We start from the raw sequence: 16,107 nt of genomic DNA, 5'->3' as shown, positions 1-16,107 counted from the left end.
GGTTGAAGTTGTCAAGTCGCAAGGGGTGGCAACGCGCGACCGGGCCGGATGCTCCATTTGACGTTGGTAGGCAGGCGTGGCAGGTAGCTTTCGAGTTGGGAGCCGGCTGGACCGCTGGGGAACAGGCACTACAGTTCTACGACATAGGCACTTCCAGACCCTGCCATCAACCACGACCCGCCAAAAATACCTACCTAATGCCCAACTTTTCCGTTTTATAGCGCTAGTACCGCCTAAACCTGCGTATTTCAGCAGGCTATCGCATCCACTATTACGGCTTTATAGCGCCCGACGCGAACCACTCGGCACCACTACCTACTACCTAGCACCTAGGTACCTACCTAAGGTAAAAAGGTAGGCTGTAGGCTGTTCCATCCCGACCAGGCCCGCACCGCCGCACTTGGCATTCTCTATCTTTGATATATCCAAGGATATTCAATAGATGAAGACTCAACGCCCGTCGGCATGCCCTCTCTCGTCTGCGAAGGGGAAAAAATAAGCAGAAGCTCAGGCCATCACATAATCCCAAGACGCCCCCGCCGGATACACACTCGTACACGCCCATGGCAATAGGTGTATATCTGCAGTCAAAGCCACGACAATGCAAAATTCATCTCCACGCAAGGGGGGTGTGGTGCCGTGTCTCCCACGACTTACCCTCTCCCCGTCACGTCACATTGCCGTGCTCGAGATTCTCCCGCTGCTCTTCATCATCCCCATCCTTCTTGCATGCCTATCATTACTCTGTCACACCCCAGCACCACCTCAGCCGGTGGTGCCTACGGCCGTGACTGACTGAGGTGCACAGTATCCATTCAGCCACCCATGCAACAACAAACAGTAGGTCACAGCTCACCCAACAAAGACCAAAAATTACTGTCCAGCATCTGCCTTGTCGAACGCGCGATCCTCTTCAGCCTATCAGTCCTACTGTTGCCTGGCACCGGCAGCTGCCTTGACGGAATGAATACCTGCATTTCTGGCTTCAAGTGGCTGCAATATCGCGCAGCACATTTGCCACTCACGCCGTCTCACTCGACCACGGCAGCTGGCCAACCATACACGTCACAGCCTTCAGGGGTAAGCACACCACCAACAAACATTTGACCTTATCACGAAATGCCCGTCTTGTGCTGCCTTGGCCCGTCCAAATCATGTATTTTTGTATCTATGTGTACGCAAACCAACCGCGTCATCGACGCTGTCCAGTCTTTCAAGACGACGGAACAAGCCTTTTAACTTCCCCTGCCCGCTATTTTGCTATGCGTCACCTCGCGCGCAGCAACGGCGTGCGTACACTTCTGCACCGCTCCTACTGCAAGCTGTGCCCAACAAAGGCGGACCGGACAGAATAGGCGTTTGCCTAGGCAAGTATTCGGCGGCACAACACATACAAAGCTTCATACCAAGAGTTGGATGAGGCTGTGCAGTCTTTGAGTTGGCCGTTGGGTCTACTCGCTGTCAGACTCCTCGTCGTCAGAATCGCTCTTCTTGGTAGTCTTCTTCTTCTTGCTCTTGTTCTTCTTCTTGCCCGTGTTGCGGGCCAGGGGCTGCTCAAGAATCTTGAGAATCTCGGTATCCGTAATCTTCTTGTCAGACTGCACCTTGCTGAGGTCAAGAGCATTGGGGCCACCAAGCTTGGTGATACCATTCTTGGTGATGGCTGCATCGATGAGTTAGTTTGCATCTACATCGCATCTTGCTTCACCAAGGGCTACGTACCAATTGTAGTCAGCAGTCTGGCGACGGGAGAGCCATCCTTGTCACCAACAATCTCGTACTGGCGGAAGACGTTGCCACGAACGCACTCGACGACACCAGACTTGGCATCGCGCTCGTCATCGAGCTGTCGCAAGCTGAACGGGAAGGTACCAAACTTCTTCTGAACCTCGGAGAGGATCTTACGCGAGGTAGGGCGCTTCAGGCCGTACGTGTTGGCGGTGCGGCGGTGGAGGGTGGTACGGCCGTCGAGCGTCTTGCACTTGCCCGAGCCCAGACTGACACCCATCTCGACACCCCAGACTTCACCAACCTCGGGAACGCCATCGCCCTTGGCACCCTCGGTGGGCGCAAGAACAATTTTTTTGGTGCCCTCGATTTCGTTGCGGTCAAACAGCCACGAAGTGGTGCTCTCGACGAGGTGGCATTCATAGGCTTCACAGACCTTCTCGAGCAGGGAGGTGATCTGGCTCTGAGAAGGGGCCTTCTTGGAGGCAGCCTTGGCCTTTTCCTCGTCGGTACCTTGTGCCAGGAGACCGGGAGGAACCATCAAGCGCAGGAGAAGCTCATTGGCGTAGTAGTTGGCGAGGAGCAGGTCGGCAGAGCGACCGGTGATGGTCTCGCCATTTTTGCCGGCGAGTACGGTATCGCAGACAATGGTACCGAATCCATCAATCTGGGCACCCAGCTGGATCTTGATGGGCTCTCCGGGCTGGATCTCAGTGGCAGCCTCCGTCTCATCCGAGGTTAGAGGAGTGTAGGGGGTGACATATGAAGCGGGAGAGATGGTGGTGGGGTTGGAAAAGCCTGAGTGCACATGCTGTCAGTGATGGAGCAGGTTTGTTTGCGCAACTGTTGACCACCTACCCTTGGTGATCTTCTTTCCGCGGTAGACCTTGGCGACCTCCTCCTCGATAAGCTTATCGCCCTTTTGGCAGATTTCGACAATCTTTGCTCCGGGGACGCAGAGCTCGGCGACCAAGGCGAGGACCTTTTCGGAGATTTGACCAGCCGTCTTATACTTGGTCAGAGTATCGGGGTTGTTGAGAGTGTAATCTGTTTCAATGTCAGCGTCTGTATAAGACGTAGATTGCAACCGTAGCAGATCGTGTGCGCGCTTTTGATGCTGTCGTGGGCAGCAGCGCAACAAGCTCTCAACGGCGACACGCTTTTGGCGGGGTAATCTCAGGCCACCACTGAGAAGACGGAGGGGCAGCGCAAGCTGACATTCTCAGCGGCTACATGGTTTATATAGGGCAAGATGGGTGTGAGCGTGCATGGCAGTGGTGACTTACCGATCTCCTTCTCTTCAGACATGATGGGCGGGTTTTTGAATGGGAGATTCTTGGTTTGGTGTAGCAGTGGAAAGAGGGCAAGCTTGGTGAAAAACAATGACTGGCTGCAACAAAAATGGAGAGTGGATGAGGGCGAGCTCTGCACCGAAAATTTGGTGTAAATGACTGACCTGTGGTGGGAGGAAAGAGGGGCGCAGAGGCCTAAAAACAGACCAAACAGAAGCCAACCAGGACCAATCTGGCCGCTGCAGCCAATGCGGGTTAGAGGGGCACTGTCAGGCTTGCATCCCACTTGCCACCTGCCAGAGCTATCTATCTATGTAGCACAGGTATTTCCATGGCAATCTTTGTTCCCGGGTATATAAGCAACACGGTTTTTGAACCATGATGCCTGCCTGCCTAGCGTGGCTGGCTCCTGATGTCACTGTGGATTGTTGGTGGTGAAGGTGGTGCTGTGTGATCATTGACGGGCAAGACGGGCTACCTTCCCTTATCGATAGCAATATGTCTGCAAGTGCGACCAGCCGACGGTGACTGTCTACCCTGCAGAGCCTCTTTCAATGAGCCTGTTTACGCGACAGATCTCTTTATATGGTCGGAAAGTCCATTCGAGGCACTTGGTCAGTCATATTTCTTAGTGTTTATTTTTTTCGGTGCCTAGCTCTCGCGTTTGTTGTTGATATATCATCAGGTCTCCTCTGGCTAGTTGATGTTCAAGCTCGTTACAGTCAACCCTTCCTAACTGTCATCTATCACCTCCCCATATCCCGAATCAAGCGATACGCCGATACTCCCCCGCATGAATCGGTTATTAGGCCATCCCAATCAATACACAGCACACTTATCTACAGTTGTAACCGCCGGCCAATACGCATCTTACGAGCCGGCAGGTATATTACATGGACCGGCACATCTTCGGCAGCACATGAAACACAATTCATCGCATGGTACCTCTACTTCCAGCTGCATACAGCCTCTCCGACATCACATGTACATGTACAAAGCTCACTCAGCCTCAATCGACCGTCAGCCACACACTGTATTTCAGCCACACCAGCCACACCAGCAACAGGAGCCTCCTGTTCGTCGCGGCAAAGACTCAAGTCGCCCCGGAGCCTTTTCCAAACCACGCCCATTTACGACCACCGGCGTCGCGCCCATCGCCCACCAACCGCGCCTGGCCCTCCCGCTCCCCTGATTCGCATTTTCATCAATCGCCTATTTGACCCTGCGCGCCTTCGTCATCGTCTTCCTCCCCGCGCCGTCGCATTTGCTGCGGCGCTCTCGTCCCTCGCACTGCCCTGCGCGCGCGCCGGTGCTACGTGACCATGGCTGCCACCCAGCCCTCCACGTCGTCGGCCTCGGCCGCGGGCTCTGGCCATGCGACTCCTACCGCCGTCGCTGGAAGCGCATCCGAGAACAATGGCAACTCCCGGGCCTCTGCCGAAAGTTCGCCTGCGGCGGCCCCCGAGCCCATTGAGCGAACAAAAGACTCCTTCACCAAGCTCATGGTGGAGCGCTTCACGTCCCGCGACGCCGTCGCCGCAGCCGCCCTCTCGGACCAGCTCAACCATACGCGCATATCCACAAGCTACCAGCGACAAAAGATTAATGAGTACCGTCACATTAGAACAGATTACCAGCCCGTATTTACCCCCGGTAGATTATACGGCGAAGGCTACAGGGGCTACGCCAATGGCTTTACCGAGAATCACGCCCCAGCCCGCATCGTCTACCCCAGTCAAAAGGTCCGCCCCGGTCGCCGAACGACGCCTGCTCTTAAATACTCGCGCAAGGATATGCTCAAACAGGCAGAGCTGCACGAGGAGCTGGTCCCTGTCCGCATCGAAGTTGAATGGGACAAGTTCAAGCTGCGCGATACCTTTACGTGGAACCTTCACGACCGCATACTTCATGTCGAGCTTTTCGCAGCCCAACTTGTCGAAGATATCGGCTTGAAACCTCCTGCCGCACAGCCTGTTTTCGAACAGATTGTCGTTCAAATGCGCGAACAGCTCAACGACTTTTACCCCTTTGTCTTCTCGGAGGAGGACGCGCTTGACCCTGAGCTGCCCTACTCTGCATATAAGAACGATGAGATGAGGATACTTGTCAAACTCAACATCACAATTGGCCCGCACACGCTCGTCGATCAATTTGAATGGGAAATCAATAACCCTTCCAACTCGCCCGAAGAGTTTGCCGCCAATATGGCTCGCGACCTCTCCCTTTCCGGCGAGTTTACCACAGCCATTGCACACTGCATTCGCGAGCAGTCGCAACTATTCACAAAGAGCCTGTACAGCGTCGGCCATCCCTTTGACGGCCGCCCGATCGAAGACTCGGATCTCGTGTCGGCGTTTCTGCAGACGCCCATCCCCACCGTCTTCCGACCGCAGCAGCAGGCCAAGGAGTACGCGCCTTACATGTACGAGATGAGCGATGCCGATCTAGACCGCAACGAAACCATCTTCTCCCGCGAGCAGCGACGCCAGAAGCGATCGATCAACCGCCGTGGAGGACCCCAGCTGCCCGACCTGCGCGAGCGGCAACGCACTATCCGTACCCTCATCGTCTCGTCCGTGCTGCCTGGCGCCGCAGGAAACCTCGAGGAGACGGGCCTGTTCAAACGCGCCGCCGGCACCCGCAAGCGACCGAACCGCGAGGGTGAAATTTCTGACTCGGAGGATAGTGAGGACTCGGTGCCAGAATCACCCGCGCCGTCACAGTTTGCTGGCACGGCCAGAACGCGCGGGATGCGCGGCGCCGCGTCTGTGGCCCAGCACCGCATGTCGAACCTCGGACGCTCCGAAACACCCGACGCCCTGCATCACGAGACGAGGACGTCGCGTCGCTTCCGCGAGGAGACGGAGGATCCTGGGCGCCTGGTTGTCACGCTCAAGATCAACAAGGATAAGCTGCGGCGGCTGCTGCGTGGCGAATACCGCTTCACCAACACACCCTCACAACCTCCGACTCCTTCGCAAGGGGCCACTCCAAAGGTTCTCGCCAAGGCAGTTCCAACCTCGACACCGTCACGCGGTATTAGTACAACCCCTGTGCCTATTCCCCATGTGGTTGGCAAGTTTCCGCCTGGACAGATTGGTCGCTTGCCGGCGCCCCCTCCTGTACCAGGGCAGCAGCATACTCCGGTAAGACTTTCTCGGCGCCATTTTGCATTCTTCCCCGGGAGATGTCCATTGCTAACGAGCCTCGTCTGCAGCCGAATCCTCCCAATTGGTTAGTCCAAGCCCTCAAGGGCCTCGAGAAAAAGTATCCCGAGGGCGACCGCTTCGAGGCCATCATGAAGTACTCGTACCTCGACCCCGTCACGGAGCTGCCCGTTCAGATCCACCCGCTACCCGACGGCGTTAAATACGCCTGGCTGCCGCGCATTCGCTGTCTCGACTGTACGTCTAAGCTGTATACACCAGGTCCGGACATGACGGCGCAAAAATTCGAGACGCACCTGCGCTTCTCCAGCCACCGCGAGGCGGTCCGCCTCCGTTTGATGGCCGAGGGCGGTGGCGGCGGCGGCGGCGGCAGCGGGTCCAATGCTTCTTCGTGAGGAGGACGCCACTGAGGGAATAAAAAGGAGGGAAAAAAAGAGAGGATACGACATTAGTATACGCTGGATTCGAAACAAAGAGGCCAAAGAGAAATTTATGGATTTGTATTATTTTGTGTCTTCTTTTGGGTTCCTCTTTCAAGTCTCTTGCAATCAGTCGCTCTAATCTGACAAGCAGAGAGTAAGGTGGAGGCAAGATGTCGATTCTTGGAAGGGGAAGAAAAACCAGGCAAACTCGGCGTTTGTCCATTCTTGTTTTTTTTTTAAAAGACGCTGCTCATATGCAGCTGCGTTGGCTTCATGCCAAGAGAGCAAGTGATAAGAGGCCGCCGGCTTTCGGCGGAAGGCTTTTCATTTTTTTCTTGTTGCAACGACGGAGGGGTTGTTCTTTTAGGTTGCGGGTGTGCGTGCGTGTGTTTGCATCTTGTTAAAGTGTCGAATATTTCGTCCTTTTCTTCACTACTCTCTACCTCTCTCTCTCTCTCTCACTCTCTTGTTGATTCGGAGTCTTTGTTTTTGATTTATAGGTATGCAGAGCAGAGAATAAAAAAGGGTCCCGCTGTACAGCAGGAAATAGACAAACATGACATTCATCATAAGTTTCATCTAGCAATATGTGACGTGGCAACTCTTTTGGTTTCAAAACACGAACAGTGTCAAGTAAATAACGACTTTTGACTTGCATGTTTGCGGGTTCTCGTGCGCCGATTTGCGTTGAAGTAGAGTGTGTCTTGCTTTGTAATTGGTTGTATTACTTACTGCCTTGCTCCCATGTTCACAGCCGAGTCAAGGCATGGACATGGAGGAGCCTGCTATGATGGCGAGGAGTATATAAAAGTAGCAACAAACAATCTTTTTTTGTATCAGCAACGACAATGGAAAAAAACAAGTGGCTACTCCAGAGATGAGAAAACGAACAATTATCAAAGAAATAGAGAGGGACAAAAAAAAAAGCCACAACACGCAAGTCCAAACCAAGTAGCACGCACACTCCTCCATACCTCCCCATGAGTGGTAAAAAATAATAGAATTCATATATCCTCCTCCCCATCCGATAAGAATAGTGTTTCCTCCGCTGAAGCGCGCGTAGCCTACAAATCGTTTCCTTTTTCGTCTTCAGGCCGACCCCTTTATCCAGAGATGCCTCCACCTCCCAAGAGCGCGTCGGAAGCCAAATACAGAGTCCAACAAACGAGTCGGGCTGTCCTAACAAGGAAGACATCATCGTAAAACCACGGAGAATAACCAACCAAATAATAGACAAGGGTAATACTCCAGAAAATCTTCTCCCGCGCTCCGTTCAACGTGCTGCTTCCCGTTTTAATCATCCGTGTCCATGTCGTCGCCTCGAGATGATCGCTTAGATCGGCCCCCCCTGCGAACTCCCGCCAGGACACTCGCTTTGACGGCTGGCTTTGCCACCTGCGCTCGCCGCCCATTCTTTGCAGCCGGCTGCTCTTGCTCTTCCCCCTCCTCATCCCCCTTCTCCGCCTCCTCTTCCTCTTCTTCCTCGGCCTCGCCCGACTCCTCGCCCGACTCCTCATCCTCGCTTTCCTCATCCGACGAGTCATCGCCATATTTCCACTCGGCGACACCGTCCAACATCTCGTCCTCGTCGTCCTTGTCATCGCGCTCTTTGTAGTCGGAGGTCTTGGTCACGCGGCTGCTGCGGCGACGCTCGCCGGGTTCGTCGGCTATCGACGCGCGCTCCTTCTTTGGACGGGCCGCCTTGACCTTTTTAGCCTTCTTGACCTTTGGTTGTTTCGAAGCCGCCTTTTCACGAATGACCGTCTTGATCTGTGTTCTTGAGCGCTTGGATGACGGCTCACTAGGGTCGTGCATTGACTTGCGCTTCTAATCTGGCTGTTAGCTTCGCGTCTCCCTCGTTTGTAGTCAAGTCAGTTGACGTACCTTTTTGCGCTCAAAAGATCGGAGCAGACTATCGAGCTTTTCATCCAGCGCCTCTGGAATGTATTGCCTCTTTGCAATCTCCTCTGCTACTTCACTAGAAGGCAGCGGCGCAAAGAGACCAGTGGCCAGTCCGACCTTGCCGGGGTATACGCGGAAGCTCCAGTTTCTCTTCTCCTGGTATTTCCGAATGATGGCTTGTGCCAAGTCACTGAGGACATATAGATTTTCGCTAGCGTCAGGATTGATCGCGTCGCGCGTCTGCTTTGTTCTCTCGGCATATTTGCTGATGAGACCTAGGTTTGCCTCTGTCGCTACCGCGTTGAGGTAAAAGAGAAAATAGTTGGCAAAGTCTGCCAAGTCATCCACACTAGCGCTGTAATCCGGGTGATGAGCCAAGAGCGGAATGAGTCGTCCAAAGATGGCCTCCATGACCTCCTTCTTGTTCTCGGCGTAGTACAGAGCTCGGGAGCGGAGCCAAGTCTCGACGCGATTCTTGACTTCTGGCACTGGCTCAAAGGCAACGAGGAAAAGTATTGTAAGAAACCGCGCCCGCAGCTTGCCGTGCGTCAGGTAGCTCTGCAGCTTCTCCATGAAACGCCGACGGACTTGTACTTCGCTGTCCTGTACCAGCTCCGCGAGCTTGTTAAAGGTGACGGGGTCGAGTTGCTCATCGTACTTTTTGATTGTGCATAGCTTGAGCATCAAAAGACCAGCTAGAAGTCGTAGCCTCTTCTTGTGATGTTGGGGGGTGTCCTTGACCTTGCAGAATTCGCCTTCACTAACCACAAACGTCTTGAGCAGTTTAAAGACCGTCTTGACCTTTGTTTCGGCATCGGCCTCGTTCTGGTTGGCAATGGCTTGGTTGGCAAGAATGCGCAGGGCCAAACATTTGGCCTGGATTTCCTCATCCATATCAGCATCGTCTACCCATGCCGGGTCAGCTCCGGGTTTGGCATCCGTGTGCACTTGGCGGAGTATGGACTTGATTGTCAGGTCTTGAATCGCGTCGCCCTCATCCATTGTGACAGTGGGGGTGAGTAGCTCCAACTGACTCAGCGTGGCAAGCTTATTCAGAAAGTGCGGCTTTCCATACGCGATATCTTGCATTGCCTTGCGTAGCAGGTTGGTAGCAGTGACTTTACTCTTGTCATCATCCTTGGCGAGCATGATGTTGATAGCAAACTTGGCCGCCTTTGGTGGTGTTCCATACATGGCATAGTTGGTAAGTGTCTGGATGAAGCTTCTGTCCAAGCTGACGTCCTTGGGGTACTTCTTCGCATAGGATGAGTACGCCTTCAGGATGTCGACCAAGGAAGGGTCGTTGGTCTTGTTCTCGGAAGGAGACTGCTCAATGATCTCCTTTCGAAGTTCCTCGGCGTGTGCCTTGAACAGATCGGGATTGCGTTGCGAAATGTCGTTGAGAACCAGGTGGGCAACAGCGGCCAGACCATTCTTATCGCTCTTGGAAAAGTCCATAATTGTTGCCAGGTGACTGCGGTTGAACATGAGAGAGCTGGACCGGTAGAGAAGGGGGATGAGAGTATCAAGTGCAACAGCTGCATTGCTAGATTGCAATTTGGTGATGAGCTCGCTGATGGCTCTCCGTACAGTCTTGAAGTCACTTTCTGATTCAATCGCGTATTTGACAAGCTGGTAGCTCCGGCGCTCATTGAGTTTGGCAAACTTTTGTAAATCTCCACGGACCTTGAGCCCATCGGGGAAGAAACGTCCGATCCAGTCGATTGTCTTGGCGAGGCTGGCCTTGACCTTTTCTTCGTTAGATTCAATCACACCGCCATTGTAAGCCTCGCACTGCTGGATCAGAATAGAGACACCCTTGGCGAATTGCGGCTGGCGCGCCTGCATGGCGAAAAAGGCTTTCTGTGCTGGCTGATCCAGAGCCTTGAGCATCAGAAGAATCCTCTCGGCGCGAATACTGTCCTGCTCAGTCTGGCTCATAGCATTCTTATTGGAGCCGCCTTTGGCAGACTTGCCCTTGACCAGCGGAAATTTGAGGGGAACAAGACACTCAAACATGACGCGATCGAGCAAAACGTTGAGGTCTGAGTCGTTGGCGTAGAAGGAGTTGATAATCCTGGACGGTACACCACCGAGACAGGCAGTCACTGCCTCTTGTCCATCTTGGATATCTGCAGCACCAACCGCCCACAGCTTTCCAAGCAGAACCATGGCGTCCACGCGGACAGACGCCTTTCGGTCACGGCATCGATCAGACAAGCTGGCAAATAGGGAGCCCTCCTTATCAACGCCTCCGGTAGCGCCGAGCTTGAGAATCACATCTCTGAATTGGAACAGTTCAATGGCCTTGACAGCGGCCAATCGTACCTTTTCCTCGCCATCACTTAGCTTGTCAACCAGACCGCGTACGAGCTCAGTCTCGTCTTCTCTGCTGAGGCCAATGCCACCGGCGGAAGAAGAAAGGATGTAGCCAACGGCGGTGACCCAAGCGGCGCGGATAGTGCCAGACTTGTCATTTTTCCGGCTGACAAAGTTGCGATACGTGGCGTGGTGCGTCTGAGCAAAGGACTGAGGTGAGAATGGCGTAGTGAGAACGTTGGCCTCGGTGGGAGTACCGGGCTCGTCCATCAATCGCACAGGCGGCCAGGCGGCAGGGTCGAGAGCAGGTGGCGGAGGGGGACCAGCAGCACCAATGCCTGAAATCATGTCTCCAAACGCTTCAGTGGCAATGTGACGAAGATGCACATTATCAGCAGACAACTCTGCATCGAGCTGCGGAACAACATTTTGCAGAATTGTGGGCGCGGCTCGCCATAGCTCTCGGATCAAGGCGTGTGCCTGGCGCAGGCTCTTGAGATCGGCCTCTGAGGGACCGGAATTGGCGTCTTCTTCGTCGCTATCGTCGCCATGTCCGTATCCGTTCTTGGTGGCAAAGCCCGAGGCATTGAGAATAACGTCGCTAAAGTATTGACTAACATAGCGCGACATTTTATCGGCGCAGCCATTGCAAATGTTCTTCGCCATTATATACGCGGGAGGCTCGGTCTTGTGCAGGAGCGTCGATTGCTTGCCATTGGCTTCTTTAGTCTTGTTTCCGCCCGGGGGAGCAGCCCGGAGGAACTGACTGATGATGGCGTCAATAACACTAGCTGGAACGCTACCGGGGGACTCCTCGATAAGGTGCATTAACATATCGGTCAGGTGAATCTCGACATCTTTGGCCACCTGATGATCGGGCGAAGCCTTGGAGCTGGTTGAAACGCCGTCGAAAGCGGAATTGAATAGTCGCAGAAGCAGATCATCGGCGCCGTGGACATCGCAAATAAGCAGGATACTCTTGACATCGGTCAAAGACATGAGAACGTATTTGTGCTGGCTATCGTATGGATTTGTGGGGTCGTGGAGAGCTGGCAAGATTTCCTTGACAAATAGTACAAACATCATCTGCAGGAGCAAATTCAGTCAGTATGCATTGAGAATGACAAGAGTCGGTAATTCAGCAACCGTGGGAGGATTGGCACGTACTTTGAGCTGCTCATCTGTGAAGGGCGCGTCTGGAACATAGAGGCGGAGCAGGTCGACCAGACAGCAGGCCGTATAGGCTTTGACGCCGCGATCCTTGTGTTGAAGGAGGTTGCGGTGGGCGAGTTGAGAAGCGACTGTCTTGAGAGAGTCCAGATTGACGGCGCCCTGATCAAATTCCGCGAGTTCCTTGGAGAGGCGTTCGAGGCGGGCCAGCAGTGTAGCGCTAGGTATGGGCTTGGCCGGGCGCCACGAGAGCTCCTCGTCGAATACGAGGCTTTGCTGTTCCTGCTGCTCCTCCTCTTCGTCGCCATCGCCCATGTCCTCGTCGTGAATGTCGGCGGGCGTCTCCTGGACAGCAGGCTGCTGCGGCTCTTCGACGGGGTCGGCCTCGGCCGGTTCTTGCGCCCGACCGCGTCGGCGCGCCATGGCGACTTGTGTCTTTTTGCGAGAATGCAGGCTCGAATCGACCAAAGCAGCAAGTCAAGACGGAGGCGCGAGACAGTGTTGCGCGTGCTTCTCGAGTGTCTGGCTGTGCAAGGGTAGCAGAGGGCTGCGGTCTCGAAATTGGTTGCGCTGCTTGGTGCGTGTGTGTGTGGGTGTGCTCGCGGGCGTGGCTAGTAGCTCGTCGTTTGCGCGGGCAAGTCAAGTCATATGCTTGTATCAAAGGGGGCCGGGTAACGGCAGCATCGCACAGGGACGGAGCAAATGTCGCCGAATTCTGAGCTGATCCAATGCGCGGGTGGGCAGCGTGGGCAGGCGTTGCGATGGTAGCGGCAGTTGGTGAGATTATGCGGAGGAGGCGGGCAACTTGTTCGGGGAGCTCAGGCGAGAAAGTGCTGATGAACGAGGCGTTTTGGCGGGCAAGCGGTCGGCCGGGGGGGGGGGGGGGGGGCAGCAATTTAGTGTGAGCGCCAAATTTGGGTACGCGACGCGCCGCACCAAATTGGCCCGCGTCACAGAGTCGACGCAGCAAGTAAGAGATGGTGGGCAATTCTCATTAAGCTATCGGAAAACGAATCAAGATGAGAACAAAATCTCGAAAAATCATTATAAGCAACTCGATTTTCCAGGATATTCCCACATATTTGCACAAAAACAACCATTTACTCTTCGTGTTGTTTCTTCCCCTCCTACCATAAGCCAATTTGTCAATCATGGCAGAAAACCCAATTCACGTCCACAACCACTTCAAGAGCGCAGATATACCATCATCAGTCCATCAGTCGCGAAACTCACATCCCGAAGATGGGCCGCCTCGCTCCAAGACCATCGACCCTGTCACACGTCGTGAGCCTCCAAACCTGCTACCACCGTAGTTACCCGGCTGTCGTACCACTACACGAGGGCCATTGTCTGCTTGACAGAGATTTTATCGACTAGGATCCGGTAGACGCATTTGAGATTAACATCTAGAGTAGACCATCAAGTTTTGGCGGTTCCTGGCGTTAACTCTTTTCCCATTGCTAATCTCAACCTCATCCACACAGGTCTGGATAAACAACTTCGATTCCTATAACTCATTCCTAAAACACTTGCCATGGATCCCAAGGCTAGCGATCCTGAACGAAAAAAACGAGCCATGTTTGCCTTGCATCACACAGAACATGACACGACGCCCCTGCGTAGAATAGAACGTTTCTCGTACCTCGAGAGACAACTCCAAACTTGTCACACAGCAATCCTGCAATCTAGACAGATAGCACCAATTCAAACAATTGACTGCCCTGACGCACCAGGGAAAGTGAAATCTTTCCACAAGAACTGAGCACCAGAATATAAACCGGCAGAGCCCTGGATCTATCTGCCTTCAACTGCCGGCCTCGTCGATTTCGCCAACCAACAATTCCGCGCAAGTTCTCATCAATTGACGGTCAGTAGCCAGAAAGGAATCAGAAAAACACACATCATCTTCAATCACCTTGGCATCCGCTTCCTGCTTCCATACCGCACTGGCTGTAACCAAAAAAAAAGTGAGCGTCAAAATCCGCACTACGAGAGCTTTGCCGGCGGCAACAAGAGCTTCTCCGTTTGCATTTGTTTACAATTTTCTGCTCTCACTTGACGAAGAAAAGTTTTCTTGCCAGAGCTGATCTTGTGTGCCCTCAAGAAACTGATAAATAACTTTGAGACTTCCGTGTGCTTCTCTCACGCTTCTCCTCCCCCCCTTACCATCACCACACTCGTTTCGTCTGAACAGGCACACTCTTTTTTACCAGCACTTTTGGATTGCTTCCGATCTACTCGTCTTTGGTTTCCAACATCAAATCACCTACAAAGTGAGATTCATCTACGAAGAATTATCATATACTCTACTCACACTCGAAAAGGCTTTTTTGAACCATTCTGATTCTCCTCAACATCCAGAAAACACTCGCGAGTGAGCATCTTGAGCTCGGGGAATGCTTCACTTTTCACTAACAAAGCTCATTAGTGTCTGATTTCTGGCAAAACTCAGTCATGTACGACTACAAGGGCCCTATCGAGGGCATGTATCAGCCTCGTCCCCAGCCTCGTTCTGGCAAGGCCACCGCCGTCAAAGTGGCCGCTGCATTTGGTGCCCTGGCTCTCGTCGGCATTGCAGGCGTCGCCGTTGCCTCTGGCTGTGGTAAGTCTCGACGGCCCTTTACAAAACTCAAAGTTGAATTTCTGACACTCCCTAGGCTATGCTCTTTACACTCAAAAGCCTGTCAACATGGAGCCCGTCGAGGCAGTCCGGTTCCGCGAGCAGCTCCCCGCCATTCTGCGCCGCCAGAACGTCGAGAACTCCATCCCCGGCCTCCAGCCGTACGACTACTCTGTTCCTGTCGACACCGTCGTCAGCGGCTCTGTCGTCTCTGGCGGTGCTGCTGCCCACGCTACCGGCGACGATGTTTCCTCAAAGACTGGCTTGCCTGTTGGCGTCAGCGTTCCCGTCATGTAAGCTCAAACCTGCATCTCATATTCTCTTCAGCGCTGATACAACGGCTTTGCAGGACCAATACCTCTGTCAACACCGTCTACAGCATGCACACCATGGAGCCTATCACCACGTCCACCACGACCCTGACCACCACGATCACCATTTTCCCCAGTGCAACGCACAGCTGCAAGTCTTCCAAGTCCGACGAGACCGAGACTGTTCTTGTCACCGTCACCGTTATTCCCAAGCAGTCGCAGGCTCCAGGCTACACCACCCCATCCGGCGACGTCACAGTCACCGGTGAGCCTGCTACCGTCACGGATGTGAAAACGGACGTTTCCTATACCAGCGGCACTCCCGATGCCACCGTGACTGGCGACCCTGCCACCGTCACAGATGTGCAAACGGACGTTTCCTACACCAGTGGTACTCCCGATGCCACCGTGACTGGTGACCCTGCTACCGTGACTAATGTGCAGACGGACGTCTCCTACACCAGCGGTGCTCCCGACATCACCGTCTCGGGCCAGCCCGCCACCGTCACCAGTGTCATCACCAACACGGCAGGCGAGCCCATGACGACCCTGACCTTTACCAGCATCCACACCGTCATTACCACCGTCACGACCGTCACCCGCACCCGCACCCGCAGCAGCAGCGTCGACTTCAATTCATCCGTGCTGGGTATGCCTCACTCTACAACTTCTGGCTTCCCTTCCGGCCCCGTCACCACGCACACCGAGACCGTCACCGTCAGCAATGGACCGGCAGTGACCAGCACCACCACCATTGAGCTCCCGGCGCCGTATGGGGATGGCTATCCTACCTCGTACGGAACCGGCCTGCCCATCAATGTCACCACCAGCCCGACCTACATTTCTCCCGTCGTCTCTGCGGGCACGGAGGGCTGTGGCCGCTCTGTGGCTTACCTCGTCATGGCCGCCATCGCTGCTGTGTGCTTCATGTAGCGAAGCGTGGGCGGCGTTCGATTTTGTATTGCTTTGAATTATTTTGCATTCAGGGAGGAAAAAAGGACTTCTTGCAAGTCGCAATTTCGATGACCTAGAATAGTTGCACTTTTGACTTAATATGATGAATTGAAGAATTGAGTTCAAAGATTGCTGTCTAAATGGAAAGACGCCGTGCTACGTCGAATTCCACACCAATACATTAATGCCAGTGACTATTTAGCTCTCATCGCTGCATTTGAT

The 16,107-nt window shown here is 53.9% G+C and overlaps 4 protein-coding genes across 4 annotated transcripts; 2 read left to right on the top strand and 2 right to left on the bottom strand.

Annotated features, from left to right (window-relative positions):
* Positions 1-1,451: 1,451 nt before the first annotated feature.
* BBA_04133 (DNA-binding protein) lies at positions 1,452-3,036 on the bottom strand (the record flags this gene model as incomplete). The annotated part of the gene is made up of 4 exons (XM_008599230.1): positions 1,452-1,663; positions 1,723-2,526; positions 2,587-2,775; positions 3,015-3,036. 4 exons carry the CDS (start codon positions 3,034-3,036, stop codon positions 1,452-1,454), a joined length of 1,227 nt encoding a protein of 408 aa, XP_008597452.1.
* Positions 3,037-4,342: 1,306 nt separating this feature from the next.
* On the top strand, positions 4,343-6,582 carry BBA_04132 (Snf5 subunit; the record flags this gene model as incomplete). Its single annotated transcript, XM_008599229.1, has 2 exons — positions 4,343-6,166; positions 6,238-6,582. 2 exons carry the CDS (start codon positions 4,343-4,345, stop codon positions 6,580-6,582), a joined length of 2,169 nt encoding a protein of 722 aa, XP_008597451.1.
* Positions 6,583-7,902: 1,320 nt separating this feature from the next.
* Positions 7,903-12,423, bottom strand: BBA_04131 (putative SPO76 protein; the record flags this gene model as incomplete). The annotated part of the gene is made up of 3 exons (XM_008599228.1): positions 7,903-8,436; positions 8,494-11,916; positions 11,998-12,423. The coding sequence occupies 3 exons, from the start codon at positions 12,421-12,423 to the stop codon at positions 7,903-7,905; spliced, it is 4,383 nt and encodes a 1,460-aa protein (XP_008597450.1).
* A 2,031-nt stretch (positions 12,424-14,454) lies between these two features.
* On the top strand, positions 14,455-15,864 carry BBA_04130 (uncharacterized protein; the record flags this gene model as incomplete). The annotated part of the gene is made up of 3 exons (XM_008599227.1): positions 14,455-14,602; positions 14,658-14,913; positions 14,970-15,864. 3 exons carry the CDS (start codon positions 14,455-14,457, stop codon positions 15,862-15,864), a joined length of 1,299 nt encoding a protein of 432 aa, XP_008597449.1.
* Between the last annotated feature and the right edge of the window lie 243 nt (positions 15,865-16,107).

The sequence above is a fragment of the Beauveria bassiana genome (assembly GCF_000280675.1).
Source record: "Beauveria bassiana ARSEF 2860 unplaced genomic scaffold BBA_S00009, whole genome shotgun sequence".
NCBI classification, from domain to species: Eukaryota; Fungi; Ascomycota; class Sordariomycetes; order Hypocreales; family Cordycipitaceae; genus Beauveria; species Beauveria bassiana.
This window is presented reverse-complemented; position numbering and strand designations above follow the sequence as displayed.